The sequence below is a fragment of the Drosophila persimilis genome, unplaced genomic scaffold, assembly GCF_003286085.1.
Source record: "Drosophila persimilis strain 14011-0111.01,24,50 unplaced genomic scaffold, DperRS2 tig00000000-arrow-pilon, whole genome shotgun sequence".
In the NCBI taxonomy this organism is placed as follows: Eukaryota; Metazoa; Arthropoda; class Insecta; order Diptera; family Drosophilidae; genus Drosophila; species Drosophila persimilis.
Genome location: NW_020825288.1, coordinates 5,333,980 through 5,348,566, shown reverse-complemented (window position 1 = coordinate 5,348,566; position 14,587 = coordinate 5,333,980). Strand labels below are relative to the sequence as shown.

Below are 14,587 nucleotides of genomic sequence, written 5' to 3'. Positions count from 1 at the left end.
TTTATTCACTAGGGTGATTCACTACAAATATATCTGCCAGTGAGTAGTTTCAATCTAAACACAATTATAGCATTACAACATCAATCAAACAATCGCTTTGCTCCCTAGACCTCTACAATATCGACCATAACTTGGGTTATGCCACGCCACACGGGACTGCCGACAGTCAGCTGAAGCATGTAGGATCCGGTGGGGAAGGGCGTCTTCTCCAGCATGGCATCATTCAGTACCATATTCGAGACAATAATATCATTCTGACAGCAAATAAAAATTAATTAGGGGTATTCATTGAAGTTCTTTACTCACATTGTAGGGGCAGGTATGATTCAGATTAGAGAAGCCCGAAATTTGGCCATGAGCTATGGCAAACCAGGGATAGCGTTTCGAGTGCCGCATAAACTCACAAAAGTCCACAGTAATATTGTAAAGAAATGGCCGGAAGCCATTGAATCTCCGAAAAAGACTTGCGTTAACCTAGAATTATGAGCTCCAATTATAGTTTGCTTCTCGTTTTCTCTATTGCTTCACTCACCAGGACTTTCTTCACTGGCAGTTGATGGATCTTAACGTATATGTTGATGGCCACCAGGCCACGTCCAACTACCTTCAATTCGCACTGCGTAAACTCACAAAATGTTTTGTCATAGCATTGGCACTTGATGTTGGTCGCCTTGAACAGGCCCTGTGTGTTTTGTACAATAAGGATTAAGACCACAATTACTGCCACTCTGCCGAGTGTTTTCGGTGAAGTATTCATATTTCTAGCTCTATCTGTTGACTGTTTTCCAGAGTTCTCACAGAGTGACATTAAATTGATTTTCGAGGCGAAGTAATCAGCATCAATGCGGAACCTCATTAATAAAATGGTGGCTACATAAATCACTGGTTTTTCTCGATTGAATATCTAACAATGCATTACCATTCATCGCGATCGGATTATAGTTAATGTGGCACTCTGTGGCACCTATAGATCCACGCGGAGCCCAATCGATAGCTGATGCTAGGTGCTGATGATGTATGTACACGAGTTTTATTTAAAAATATTGGATTTACGAAACTGTGACAAAATGGGGTCAAAGTTTGTATAAGTAGGAATGGGACATAGAACAGAGCAAAAAGCATTGGTTTTTCGAAAGGCAGGTCCAAGTTGTGTAATAGCTACAGTAAATATTTTTTGGAGTTAAATATTCTTTTCTTTTCATTTTTCTATTATTTTTAAGATGTTTATCTTTTGTTTGTTTATGGGTGGAAAGGGAGAGTGAGAGTTGGGAAGCATGAAATATAGGATTATCTACTTCACGTATATTTCTACCTACCATATACTATATTACATGCCTATAAAGCCTATAAAACTATGAATGACCTACGTGACGTCTAGTTCTGTGGTGGTAATGGAATCGAGAGTTTCTTTTCGTTAACTTTGTTTAAAGAAGGGTGAGGAAGTTAATCAAGAATCGGAGTCAGCTGTTTAATGATTTTCCCATCCCATTTCTGAGCCATAAATATTTTCTTATCGAAATATTCCTTTAATCTACGCCACCATACAAAATTAAAAGATATTTTTTTGTAAATAGCCAGCTCCTGGCAATCGATAATGTTGGCCTGCTTCTGATGCTCAACAAAAATCCCTTTATTTATTTTTAGTTCGCGGCACTGCGTCAGCATGGAAATTTAATTAGCGACAGTTCAGTGCAGCTGAGCGGAGACAGGGGCCAGGCTCAATCAGCATTCCCGCAAGCGGGACGCCACACTGGGAGTAGAGGGCGGAGGAGCACAAGAAACAAATTTTGTTGATTTTTGCATGACGACAGCAAAAAGCAAGCGACGAGAAAACAATCGAAGTGCACCACGGACCCACACTGCAACTGGGCTTTGCTCGTGCGAGTATGTGTGTGTGTGTGTGTGAGAGAGGGAGAGCGCGAGCGGACAAACAAATATGGCGCAGTCATGCGCACTCTCTGAGAAACTTGAACTTGAAAACCGGCAAACCGAGAGAGGGAGAAGCAGCCAGAGTGAGAGAGCGAGCAGAGCAGAGCAGAGCAGAGCAGGTATGTATGTATGTGATTGTAATTGATTAAGTTCAACAAAAACAAATGAAAGCAAGCCACCAGCTGAGCGAGAGAGAGAGATAAAGGGAGAGAGCTGGCTGGAGCTTTGGCTCTGCACAGCTTTTGCGTGGGCGACTTAACGACACAGCGCGCTGCTCCGCAGTCAGCGTCGGCGTCGGCATCGCTGTCGACGGCAGCCAACTGTTTGCTTTTTACTGCTGCTCTTGGCCTCCAACTGCTGCCACTGCCGCCCGACTGTCGAATACTGTTGCATACTTTCGGGATACGACGGCTGGTGACCAAAACAGTACACCTGTGCGAGCCCACGCCCACACCCAGCTCGCCCCCACAGGCATTCAGGCTGCAGCTTCCGGATGCTGGCCGAGTGGATTCCTTGCTGGCGCACGGGAACGGGCATACCATTCAGTGACGGGCATGCCTCCGATGAGGTCAGCCACAGTTCCGAGATTAAGTATGCGCCCAGTGCGCCCTTTTGTTCGAGTGAGTGTGACCGTGTCCAAGTTCATTTTAAAGGCGCGTCGCCCAAAATACCTGAATCAGGTGTGGAAAATTGATTAGCGAAGCCTGAGAATAAACACCACCAGCAATGCGCCCCGTGTGGCGCGTGTAGTTGTGTGTGGGAGGCGGGAGGTGGGAGTGTGAGCATAAAATCCGTGTGACGCACGTTTTGGTGGCAAGCATATGGCAATTAGATTTCAATAATTAAGCAGTTGAGTTTTACAGGGAAAGGGCACCCACACATGCAAGCAGAACACGCACCCACAGAAAGAGACAGGGAGACCCTTTGCCTTGCAGTTCTCTCTTTTGGAATATGCAACTTACGTACATATATCCTGGATTGTTTGGTATTCTTGAGCCTTGACCTTTCCACGCCCGTGCAGCAATCTGCGTAGGCAGCTCATACACAAGCTACACAAACACACACACATCCACTGGCACATATACAATCGGTACATATATAGAACATCCCACAAGTCGGCTGGCAGCTGTTGGGCCCGAGCGCACGGAATAGGTCCGAAACGGACCAAAACAGTGGTCGACCGATGGAAAGAATGCAAAAAATATACATAATAAATAAATGCATAAGGAATAAATATAACATGGAGTGTTTAGAGGTCGTGTATCGATTAATTTGCATATTTTTGGTGAGCTTGCAGATATTTTTAATTACAATTCATCAATAGGGTGCTAAGGGATTATATGCATTTTTATTCCCCTAAATGGGCTCGAAAGTCCCAAGTTTTAGTTTCAAAATATTGTGAAATATAATTTCCAGATGAAGATCAGCTAGAAATGGTGAAATTCAATGCAATGGCATTTATTGGAAATGCATAAAGTATTTTAGTATAGGAAGTGCCCGAAACAGCTTGGACTGCAGCCACATACATCGAGAGGGAGGAGCGAGCGAGCGGGCGAGCGAAATAGTTTGTGTCCGCGCTGAGCTTTCAGCTGAAAGCTCTTCCGTGTCTCGTGTCTCTGTGCAACTGCCGTTGGGATACACCCTGTGCTCGCTTTGAATATGGTGCAAGCAAGTGAACACAGCTGGTGGTATCCAATGGCCGTTCTGCAACAATGCAACATCAGCAACAACAACAGCAACGAGAACAACAACAATTACAGGGTGAGTCATGCCACTGTTGAACATTCCGTTTATTCTTTCTTTTATTTTTGTGTTGAAATAACATATCGTTTCGCAAGTCCAATTTATCAACAGTTTATCAGTTCTTTTACTTTTACAAACTTTGATTTTGCCATACTAAAAATGAAAATTTCCTTAGCCATAAGCTTCAGTTGGATTCATTTAAAAAAAATCCCGCTTAAAGAAAAACAAACAAAAGATAAATTGGAATTTGAGTAAAATAATCTTAAGAGTTTAAGCATCGTTTTAGAAAATAATCAGTGAGAGAAAACAAAAATTGCATATGATTCTATTCAGCATTTTCTTGATATCCATTCAAAATATTTCATTTCGTTTCGAATTTGATTTACATTTACATTTGATTTGACTGCTTTTCCCCCTCTTATACCCCCTCGCCCTGCACACAGAAACTTGCAGCGCTCATCCATCCATCAGGCGGGGGGAGGTGGGGGTGCGGACATGCAACGCAACGCTCTGAAAACGCCTGAAAACATTAATTATGCCACACAACACACCGAACAGCAACCCGTCCGTAGTAATGAGTGAAATTTACAAAGCAGCGAAATCTCTGGCAGAAACAATTAAAAGGATTTTCATGCTGCAAATTGATTTGGTTTGTTATTTATATTTATCTCTCTATTCCCCCCTACCATCCCCCATCCCCCGCTGCCACGGATTTTCTCCCAATCCAATCGCCTGGCGTGGCTGCAACAAATGCTGCAAAATGAAAACCATTTGGTTTGGCATTTTCTATTTTCGTTTCGCTTTGCCTTTTTGGCTCACTGACAATCTTCGGATTGAGGGGTGTGGGGTGAGGGGTGAGGGGTGAGGGGTGGGTGCCACGGTGTGAATTGGCCATCCACGAGTGGGTTCTGGGCTCTGGCTCTGGCAGTGCCCAAGGCAAAGGCATGCTCTGGTGACATTATTTCGACATTTGTTGCAGCCACTTTTGTCGCTTTGCATTTCAAATGACCGTCAATTATCCTTTGTCGACACTCTCCCTCTAGTATCGCTCTCCCATCGCTCTGTCTCTGTCCGTCCCCACCTCTGGCTGGGACCCCATGAGGTCAAGGAAAACGAAATTGATTTTCTTTCTGCTCGAACACGTTTCTTCTTTGTACAAAAGTACAAATAAAATTTCTTTTCTTTTTCACGTTATGCAACCGCTTTGGGTTTTGTCATTGCAATGTGTCCTTTTTTTTTCGACACCACTAAAAAGAGATGGAAAATCAAACGATTGTCACCCATCGACTTGTGTGCATTCTATTCGACGCAGTTCCGTGGCTGTTCCAGCCGATGGATGACCTCATGACAAGTCTATGATGAATTACGCTGTTCATTCGCGTATAAAATAATGCCATCAAATTCAATAAAAAACTATAACTTACGCAATCGCATGAAATATGTAGGTAACAAGTTCCAGCTAAAAGTTAAAGCTAGCTGCTGTTCTTAGAAACGTGAGAGAACCAGATAAAATCAATATCCCATGAAAGAACCAAAGGTTAGCATATTATTTATTCATTTGTGGTTGGGAGATTGAAACTCTTTTATAGATACTATATTTATTTTATACTCTTACTCTACGCTAACGATTGAAGTCCAGGGTTAGATTGGTATATCATACAGAGGCTGTACTATCTGGCAAACATCTGCACATCTTTATAAGAACAAAAAAAGGGATTTTTTAAGAAGAAGATCCCCCCAGTTAGCAGAGACTCTTCTTTTTTAAAGATTCTTGGAACAGAGGTTACTTGTATTTGGGTTCTCTATTCGTTGGAAAACCTACTTTTCAAGTCGCTTATTTTGTAAAATTGTATCTATAATTCTATTGGGTATTTTTAGCGGTCCCCGCGTTGGGTCGCCTTAAATCATTTAACACACAAATGTGTCAGATTAAATTTGTGTCGAAATTATAACAGTAACAGGGGAAACGGGAGAACGGGGCAGGGAGGGGGACACTAATCACACGAAAGGCTTCGGGCCATGCATGATGCATGACAAGATTAACAATTGCGATACTAGCTGTGTCGGGCTGGCCTGGCCTCAAACAAAATAATCGCGGTGGAAAACTGAATTTTCAATTTAAGGTTGACCTTAGAGCAAAATTTGATCGATAATTTCGCATAATTGGGGGGCTCTCACGGAAAAAAATACAAAACTGTGACATGCACAAACAGAGAGAGAGAGAGAAATACATACATACACACCGAGACCTTGAACATTAACGCCCAATGCAAGCTGCAACTGCGACATGAGAGATACTCGTAGGTGTGAGGGAGATGCAGGCACAGGCACAGGCCCACTCGGAGCTTGTGCGAGAGCGATAGATAAAAAGAGAGACAGCGCCAGGGTGAGTGAGTGAGTGAGTGCAGTGACAAAAGCTTTGCCACCAAAAGCACGCTCTCTCCCTATCTTTGCGTGTCGTGTCGTGTCGCCGAGTGTTAGCTTTCGAACGGAACCGAACCGAGCAGCTGACAGTTGAGCTTCAGCATTAGACCAAGTAGTTTGACTTTTTAGTTTTTCGAAACGAAACGCGAAACGAAATGAAAAGTTTGCCGACAAGTGTGCGTGTTCGTGTACGTGTGTTCGTGTGTGCGTGTTCTTGTCCATTTGCCTGTGTGTGTTGCTGTTGTGGCAGCTGCTGCATTTGCATGCGTTGCAGCGAGAGAAGACCGTACAGAAATAAATTCCGCCCTGCATTTAGTATATTTCACCTTAGAGCGTCTTTGGTCGGCCACACACACACACACACACACACACACACACAAACTGCAAGTTTCTTTCATTCACGTCCGCGTGGCCATCAAAACGGAAAGCATTGTCGGTTCGCGTCGCGCTGCAACGTTCGGCTAAAAGAAAATCGGCCTAAAATTGTAACAGTTTTCCTTTGCAACGAAACGCCAAAAACACGCTGCAGTCGCTGCTGCAGTCGACGCTGGCGTCGTCGCCGTCGCCTTCTCTGCCGCTGCCGCTGACGCTGACGATGTGAGGCCAGCCGCTGGCTGCGGCCGCTGTCGGCTGCTTGCCTGCACCCGGTCAGCGTCAGTGTTCATTTCCCCATCGAGTCGGCCACACACGGGCAGGAGGCGTCCAACTGAGGCGCAGGTGGCCAGCGGCAGGTGTGGACGTACGTAGGACAGAGGCATCCGACAGTCAGTTGTGGATTTCGTTGCGGATTTGCCGGATTCGAGCACGGATTTCGAGGCAGTGGCGGCTCCAGTGGCTCCCACAGCTGTTTTGTTTCCCCCAGTCCAGTCCAGTCCAGCCACAGTTTTCGTTTTGAGTTTTCCCCGCAAGTGTTTTCATTGTGTTTGTTTCCCTCGTTGTGGATTGCATGGGATTGCATAAACAACAGCAACATTTGGGCCTTCGTATACGTAACATTATTTCAGTTCAATTCGTAAAGCAACGGCACGGCACATCTGCACTGCAATTGCATTATAATTTGTTGTTTTAGTACTTCCCTGGGGATTATGCAATTGCACACTGGCAACTGCAACAACAGCAACAACAACAACAACACAGTTGTTGGAGAGACACCCTGTAATTGCCACGGTACGAAACAATGCCAATGCAATGTGAACAATTTTACGGGACCCACACACTCCGTAACAGATACAGATACAGATACAGATACAGATACAAATATCTCTCAAACACACACTATAGTGTTCGGCGTCAGGCCTGGCAATTTGTTTAAAACAATCAGCGGCCACTGTGCGGGGCGGCCTTCCCTCTCTTTCACACCGCACGTAGTGTTGCCCTCTTCTCGCTTGCTGAATGTTTTAAATTTAGTTTTTCTGCACTTGCTTGTAACCCAAATTTTCCTTTTTGGTGGCATATCCATTCGAATCTTATATAAGATGCAGGCAACATTTAGCTCAAACAATGTCAGGCACTGGGTTGGCAGAGAAAGGGTTACAGGGTCACAGTGGGGAGGGGGGAGAGAGAGAGACGACGACAGAGTACACCTGAAGTTAATTGCACAAAAAAAATCGGATTTAATTCCCCAAGTGAAGCGGAATCTTGGCTCAATTAAAGCCCAGCTTTGGCAAGCGGCGGCACCACATGAAAGGCACAACAGAAATACATACAGGCGATAAACTAACAATTTTAGTATGGCAGAAAGAGAGAGACAGCAAAGACGAGCAGCACTTGCAATTTGAGAGATTCAAAGCAACAAAAACAATCCCCACACAAACACACACACACGTAATCACTTGACCTTGCACGGTTTTTGCAATACAAACAAAATATATACAGATATTTGTGTATCGCATAGATACAATTCAAGCATGTGTAGAGGTAACAGCCAATTGCAATATTTTCGTGTAAAAATAACGAACAGAATAGAACAGAACAGAGCAGACTTTTATATAAGGCCCCACACACACACACACTAGGGGAGACTGTGCCACTGTGTGGGTGTGTATCTGTGTGGGTGATGAAATAACTGCAATGCCTCCGCCATGAGGTCGATTTTTGTTGGCTTTTCACACACATACGTGTGTATATATAGAGGCAACACACACTCACTCTGATATGTGGGGTGTGTGGGGGGCGGATGACTGAAAAATGCATTTGACACAGAAAACAGAGCACAGAGCAGCAAACACACAAACATATATCGAACAGATAATGTCACAGCCCAGGCTGATTCAGATATTATCCTAAATAATACACTATCTGACATATATAACATGATTCATGGACCGCTGATTGATTTGAGGCCCAAGAGGGGCACACAAAACCAGTTTGAAGGCCTTCAACTTCAAGCTAAAAAACCCATAGAAAAACAACTTTGATACAAGAGAAATCTGCGTAAAAGTGTGTTCCAAACAAAACGAAAACATTTCACTCAAATATGTGTATATTTAGCATATCAAATTTGATAGGTATATGCCATTGGACTTTGTAGTCCGCTCTTTTTGTTTAAATTATAGAACACAGAACTTGGCCCAGGAGCTCAAACGTATATTTTATATGTAGATTCAGCTAAATTTGCATTTGGAATTTGAACTTTAACTGATATCAGCCGTAGACAGCCACAGACAGAGACCATCCCAAAACACGTCGACTGTCATGAGCAGATATCGTTATGACATCATTGCCGGCGTCACTTAGTGATGGATCGTTAGCTATATACCTCCTACCACAAAGTATACATATATGTACCATGTACATATGTTAGTCAGCGTTTATTTGGAAGCTGCTTGAATAATCTCTGAGTTGTTCGAGACGTACGAGAGTATTTAGTTGTTTTGCTGATAAGTCCAGTCTAGCAGTCTGAATGAATCACGTGTTTCGGTAGGTTCGTTTGGGGTCCCAGCATTCGAAAGTTTTCAAGTGTTTAAATATACATTCAGGCTCTTTGGATGTCTTTTGTTTCGAAAGTTTGCTGGCAAAAGGCGACCTTCAGCCCGGGCCGCAAGGTCATATGTGGAGGAGATTCCATTGCAGCAGCCTGCAAAACTATACCAAATGGAGGTCAATCTCGGCCTCCTGCAACGCGACCGCCCCTTCGTCCTTCACAGCACAGCAGTTATGTAAAGAAGGAAGTGGGTCAGTGTTACGACCCAGATTCCCCCAAGGGGGGTAGGGTGGGGGAAGGGAATTCCCATCCTCAGCCTCGGCTGCAGTTTGATTAGTTTGAAATGTGTTTTTTGGCACCTCCAATAATTACAGCTGGATGGGCCGCTTCGGGCCTTGCGGCCGCCTGGCTATTGATTTTTGGTCGGGCCGTCAGTGCAGCAGCGCATAACTGTATTGTATATATAGTATAGCCAACCTAGATAACTTTGGCATGGCCCAAGAGTGTACGACTATAAGTATCTATCGGATACATAGGCACTGCCTGGCTGCAGTTCGCGAGCTTAGCCAAGGAGCCAAAAATAAAGATTCTTTTTGGCACTGGGCCAATATTGCAATGCACATTTTGCAAGGGATGAAAGGGGGTTGCACTGCAGGGTAAAATGAAAAGTGAAATGTTGCCATGCGAAGTGGAAAGAACAAGAACAAGAGCATCTATCTATCTATCTATATCTATATATATGTGTTTGCCAGAGAGCTCTGACATTTATTAGTTTGCTGCCCCGTAAAACGAAGTCTTGAAGTGCTCTATAAATATGACCAAAATGCACTCGAAATGACAAATTTATGGCCAACTGCATAACTCATCTATTGCCCACCTCTGACCCATCGGCTTCCGCCTACTCCTGCCCTCGGCCCCCCTCTTTCTGTGGCACATTGAATGCACACTTGTGTGTCACTTCGCTTTGCCACTTATTACATCACCAAGAAGGCAAACGACACGATACGATACGATACGATAGACTTTGCTTAAGGCCTTTACCGATTTGGGTCAACCTGAGCCTGCCAACAAATCTTCACAGACACACACACACACACACGCACACACACAGTCTTTGATATCAGGTTTTGTCGATGGGTTTTTAGTCGTCCTAGTCGAAGGCACTTTTGTTGTTCTTAGCCAAACAAGAGTTAAAGTTAAAAGTTAGAGGCAGAACATTAAAGATTTAAGTGTGCCAGGGCGTTGACGAGTTCATTCATTACATTTTCCCCTGCCTTTCGTAGGTCTTTCCTTTCCATCTATATCAGACCCTGCTTCTCTTAATCTTTCGCTCTTTCAAAAATATATTCTCATTAGCTATCACGCCTTTGGCGCATGACTCAGTTTTTTTTTGGCTGTTGTCTTTAATTTTAGACAAAATTCCCATAAAAACAGCCGAAAAATACCGCCTTTTGCTGCCACAACAGTCGTCATTAGTTAGCTGCGTCAATTGTTGTTATTTATAAACGCCGCAGTGGCAAATGCTGCTGGAATACTCGTACATTGGAATACATGGAATTTCTTCTTTCTACTTCCATATCGCTGTGGCTGGACGGGTGTTGCTACGCGAGAGCCCGCGCTCACTTGAAATAACCGAAAAATCATTCATAAAATTTTTAAAATATTTTGCCCGTCAGACAGACAGCACAAGGGTTGCCATTCTATGCTTTTGTCTGTCTCCCCGTCTGGTCTGGTCGGGTCTGGCCTGTCTGCAGATAAAGCACGTCTGGAATAGCAAACATTCCGCAATTGGTATTACGTATACGCAGCGTTCTCCAAGCGTTATGCGTTTCTTCTCTCAGATGATTGTGTGTGCGCGCGTGCGTTGGCTTCTACATATGTATTTATATACCTACTATATGTATTGTGGATTTGTGTGGGTATGTGTGTGTCTGTTTAGCAGATAATACGACTGCCAGAGTCCGCGTGCGTGTTTTGTGACTCGGCCGCGCCGATCATGCGACCTACCAAATTGGTTAACGAGAAGGAAACACGTTCTTTCTAATGAACACTTTTCATTGAGTGTATTTGTAGTTTGTTGGAGAGAGAGAGAGAGAGAGGAGCTTAGGTGTTTGGGTATATTCTGCTTCTGTTTCTGTTGCTGTTTCTTTACCCCCAAAATCCATTTTCCACCTCTTCGAGTGTATGTTTGCATTTGCAAATACTTTTTTGGCCAAGTCAAACTGTAATTTATCTAAGTAGCGTTATGGGCCACTTCCGGTGACGACAACACTTCTCCGAAACTTTGTTGGCAGTGGCAGCTTTGATGACCCAGATAGTGGAAGTAAACGTGTTGTTGTTTGTGGGGGGAGGGGCACGGGTCGGTGCTTCATAAAGTGCTAATGAAAAATGCTCAGCATTTGCCTAATGAAATTATAACTGAGCCACTAAGTGCGCCATAAAGAGGGGAGAAAAGTGGTAGGGAGGGGGCTAGGGGTGGAGTACTACTGATGTTTTGGGGCATTTTAGAAATTTTTTTTCGTGGCATAGAAACCAAAAACCAAACCGCATTTCGTTGCTTTTTAAGCTCATGAGCGAGCCAGCTTTTCATTTATCGATACGCCCCATAAACACACACCTAAGCACTCACACGCACTGCCACACGCACACAGAGCGACTGTAATGAACAATAATTTATTTAATTGACCGAGCTCTTGTTCTTTCGAAATTAGAACACACACAGGCACACACAGAGACACTCAAGCACTCGGTTTGCTGGCACGCGATTAAAAAAAACAACAACACTGAATGGTTTACACATACTCGTATTATGAATTTTTATAAGCAGAAACTTTTCATTGGCTGTCAGTCGTCTTTCCAAAACTTTAGTCGTATGTGGCATCCATACCCTTCGTTGCCACAGATGACGCATCACGTGTACGCGGCGTGTGTTGTTTTTTTTATAAATTGCTAAAATTCTGTTACTTTTTCCGTCCCACAAATATGGATTTTGTTTTTTTAATTTGCTGCTTTTCTTTTTCTTGGTGTTTGGTTCGCTTTCCGTGTCGTTTCTTATTTTTTTTTTGTTAATTTGAGCCCAATGCCTGCTCAATGTTTGGCCTCGTTTTGGATTTATTTTGCCGCACCCCGAGAGTCGAGTAAAAAGCAGCCATGCAAGTCGAGATCGAAGGCTGCCTTTGGCAGAATACAAACAACGAATCTTTGCTCCAAATAACATTTGGAACTGTTCGGATGGGCAGGGGATCATAAATGCTGTGGGAGTCCCCCCCCCCCCCCCCCCCCCCCACCCCCCACATTGTACATTTATCACCTTATAATCGTCTTTCCTATCTTATCTCCTGGTCAGGGCGGGGGAGCAATTCATGTTTTACTTTGTCAGTTTCCGCATGGATTTAACCGGTGACTGATGGGCCCCCGAGAGCATACTTAGTGGGAGCAAGCGACATTTTTTGTGACATACAAATGACTTGTATAACCGATCACCGATCGGCAATCAGCGATCCGCATCGACCCACTTTCCACCAGCAACGGGTGGGCCTTATCGGCTCCGCACCTTGGCACCTGCGATTGCTTATCACTCATTTTTCGATGGGGGCTGACATGGGTGTTTCCGTTGGATCGGATCGCGCACACAAATCGCTGGTGGTTCATTGCACCTTCTCTCGCCCCACATGTTCAGCTTTATTCTGCATGAGTTTCGGTTTTGTTTGATTTTTCTGTTAGTTCGTGTTCCCTCGTATCCCTTCTTTTTTTTGTTTCTGTTCTGCCAAATCCAGTAACAGCCGCAGGAAAATCCACTGACTGCCAGAGTCGCTGCCACGCCCACGCCCAGACTGCCTACGCGACCGCGACGGGCTGAAAAAGAAACGATTAAACGATAAACCGATATATGCGACAACGATAAACGATTAACTGAGCATCCTTTGAAGGTTTTGGGTTGCGTGTCAGGAGTGCATTTGCACTGAAACATTCTGAAGCTTGTAAATGCACTATCTGGTACGACATTCCAGAACGTACAATCTTCCCGAATGCAAGACAAATATGCGAATAACTAAATGAAATATGCAATTTTTGTGCTAGTGTGATACAATTTCTCAAACTGATTTATAATTTACAACTACAACTAAACAACTAAATAAGTTACTCTAAGATTTACACACATAATTGTAAGAGATTTTTATATTCAATAAATAAATGAAATAAAAGCGAATTGTCTTCTATGAAGAATCGTACTCCTATATGATTTGTGGTTTTATTTCACTCAAGGGTACTTTCCAACAGCGAATCATCTACTGAGATGGCTCCACACATAGCCTTCATCTTCAAGTGGCTTGAACTATGACACGCTTTCGATGACCTTGAATACACCGACTATAATTGGAGCAGCTAGCCGTAATTAACATAATAACCCCATGGCATGTGGCAATCAACTTGAAATATATATTTAGTCCATTATCCAAAGTTACCACAGCTGTCAAGCCGAGTGGGATCTTTTGGGGAGGCCATAGATCACGGCATGGAGGGGAAGTAGCTTAAACCATCCCCAACTCCCTCCCTATAGTATTCCAAACATAACCTCCACATAACGGCTCGATAACTAAAAGCTAATATTGCCTATTTTGCAGCGAACGAACGCCCAGGCGAGAGCTTTCAACACGCAACGTAGCATAAACACCAGCATAGAGGGAAATCCCCCGAAACGGCAACCGCCCGCCCGGTCCGTTCCGTTCCGTTCCGCACAGTTCACCGCAAGCTACACCAACACCAGCCAAAAGATGGCGTACCGCAAAAGCTTCGCACCGAAACGCAGCGGGTGCGAGGAGAGAGGAAAGAGATGTGTTCGGTGTTTATGTTTTGAATATACCTGCATATACCCTGTCGTTCCACCAACCATCACAAATGAACGAAATTCGAAAATCAGTTTTGACCAAATCAAATCCAGAAAATTCAATTGGCTATGCGCTTTGGCAGTGTGGTTAGCTGGTTGTGTAGCCAAAATATTGCCTTTGACCATTCACAGCCACTATCTTCACTGCCGCCGCGACAAGCCATAACAACGATAAGCAACATATAATCGGGGACTTTCCCGGAAACCATACATGCTTTATGTCACGGAGATTATTGCGGCGAATTCAACGATGTGTGGATGTGTCATGCGGCAACTAGCACTAGAGATGGGACTGCTACTCACGTAAGAACACGCACGGAACGGCACATAACCCATCACGGTCTTACAAAATTCTTTATTTTATCCATGAAGTGATTACAATTTTGTTTCTTTGTTGCACGAACCGGTTCGGGCCTGGATGTTGCATGGAGAAACGCCACAGCCCTGTCCAAGAAGCGAGCGAAACGAAATTCGAATCGACTGTAGGAAATTATCATCCCAACAGCGGAATATGTTCACGCATCTAAAACTATGTAACTTCTCCAGAAACTGTAGAGCTAATATTTAAATAAAATTGCACAATGTTAAATGCCAACAAAGCTTTAGAGAACCCAAACTCAGTACCCCCCATGGGGATGTTCCAAAGTGCTACAATTCCGACTTGAGCCCTAGTTTTTGTC

General features: G+C 44.0%; 1 protein-coding gene across 1 annotated transcript; it reads right to left on the bottom strand.

The window, feature by feature from the left end:
* Window positions 1-326: 326 nt before the first annotated feature.
* On the bottom strand, window positions 327-6,259 carry LOC6598745. Its single transcript, XM_026984287.1, has 4 exons — window positions 5,908-6,259; window positions 533-682; window positions 415-474; window positions 327-359 (listed from the first exon to the last, which is right to left on the bottom strand). Exons 1-4 carry the CDS (start codon window positions 5,959-5,961, stop codon window positions 327-329), a joined length of 297 nt encoding a protein of 98 aa, XP_026840088.1. The 5' UTR covers window positions 5,962-6,259.
* Between the last annotated feature and the right edge of the window lie 8,328 nt (window positions 6,260-14,587).

Coding starts and splice junctions, on each gene's coding strand:
- LOC6598745 (XM_026984287.1), bottom strand. CDS start 5,961: ATGTCGCAGTTGCAGCTTGCATTGGGCGTTAATGTTCAAGGTCTCGGT. Junction 683..5,907: donor TTCAAGGTCTCGGTGTGTAT/GTATGTATTTCT, acceptor CAAAACACACAG/GGCCTGTTCAAGGCGACCAA. Junction 475..532: donor TGCCAGTGAAGAAAGTCCTG/GTGAGTGAAGCA, acceptor TCATAATTCTAG/GTTAACGCAAGTCTTTTTCG.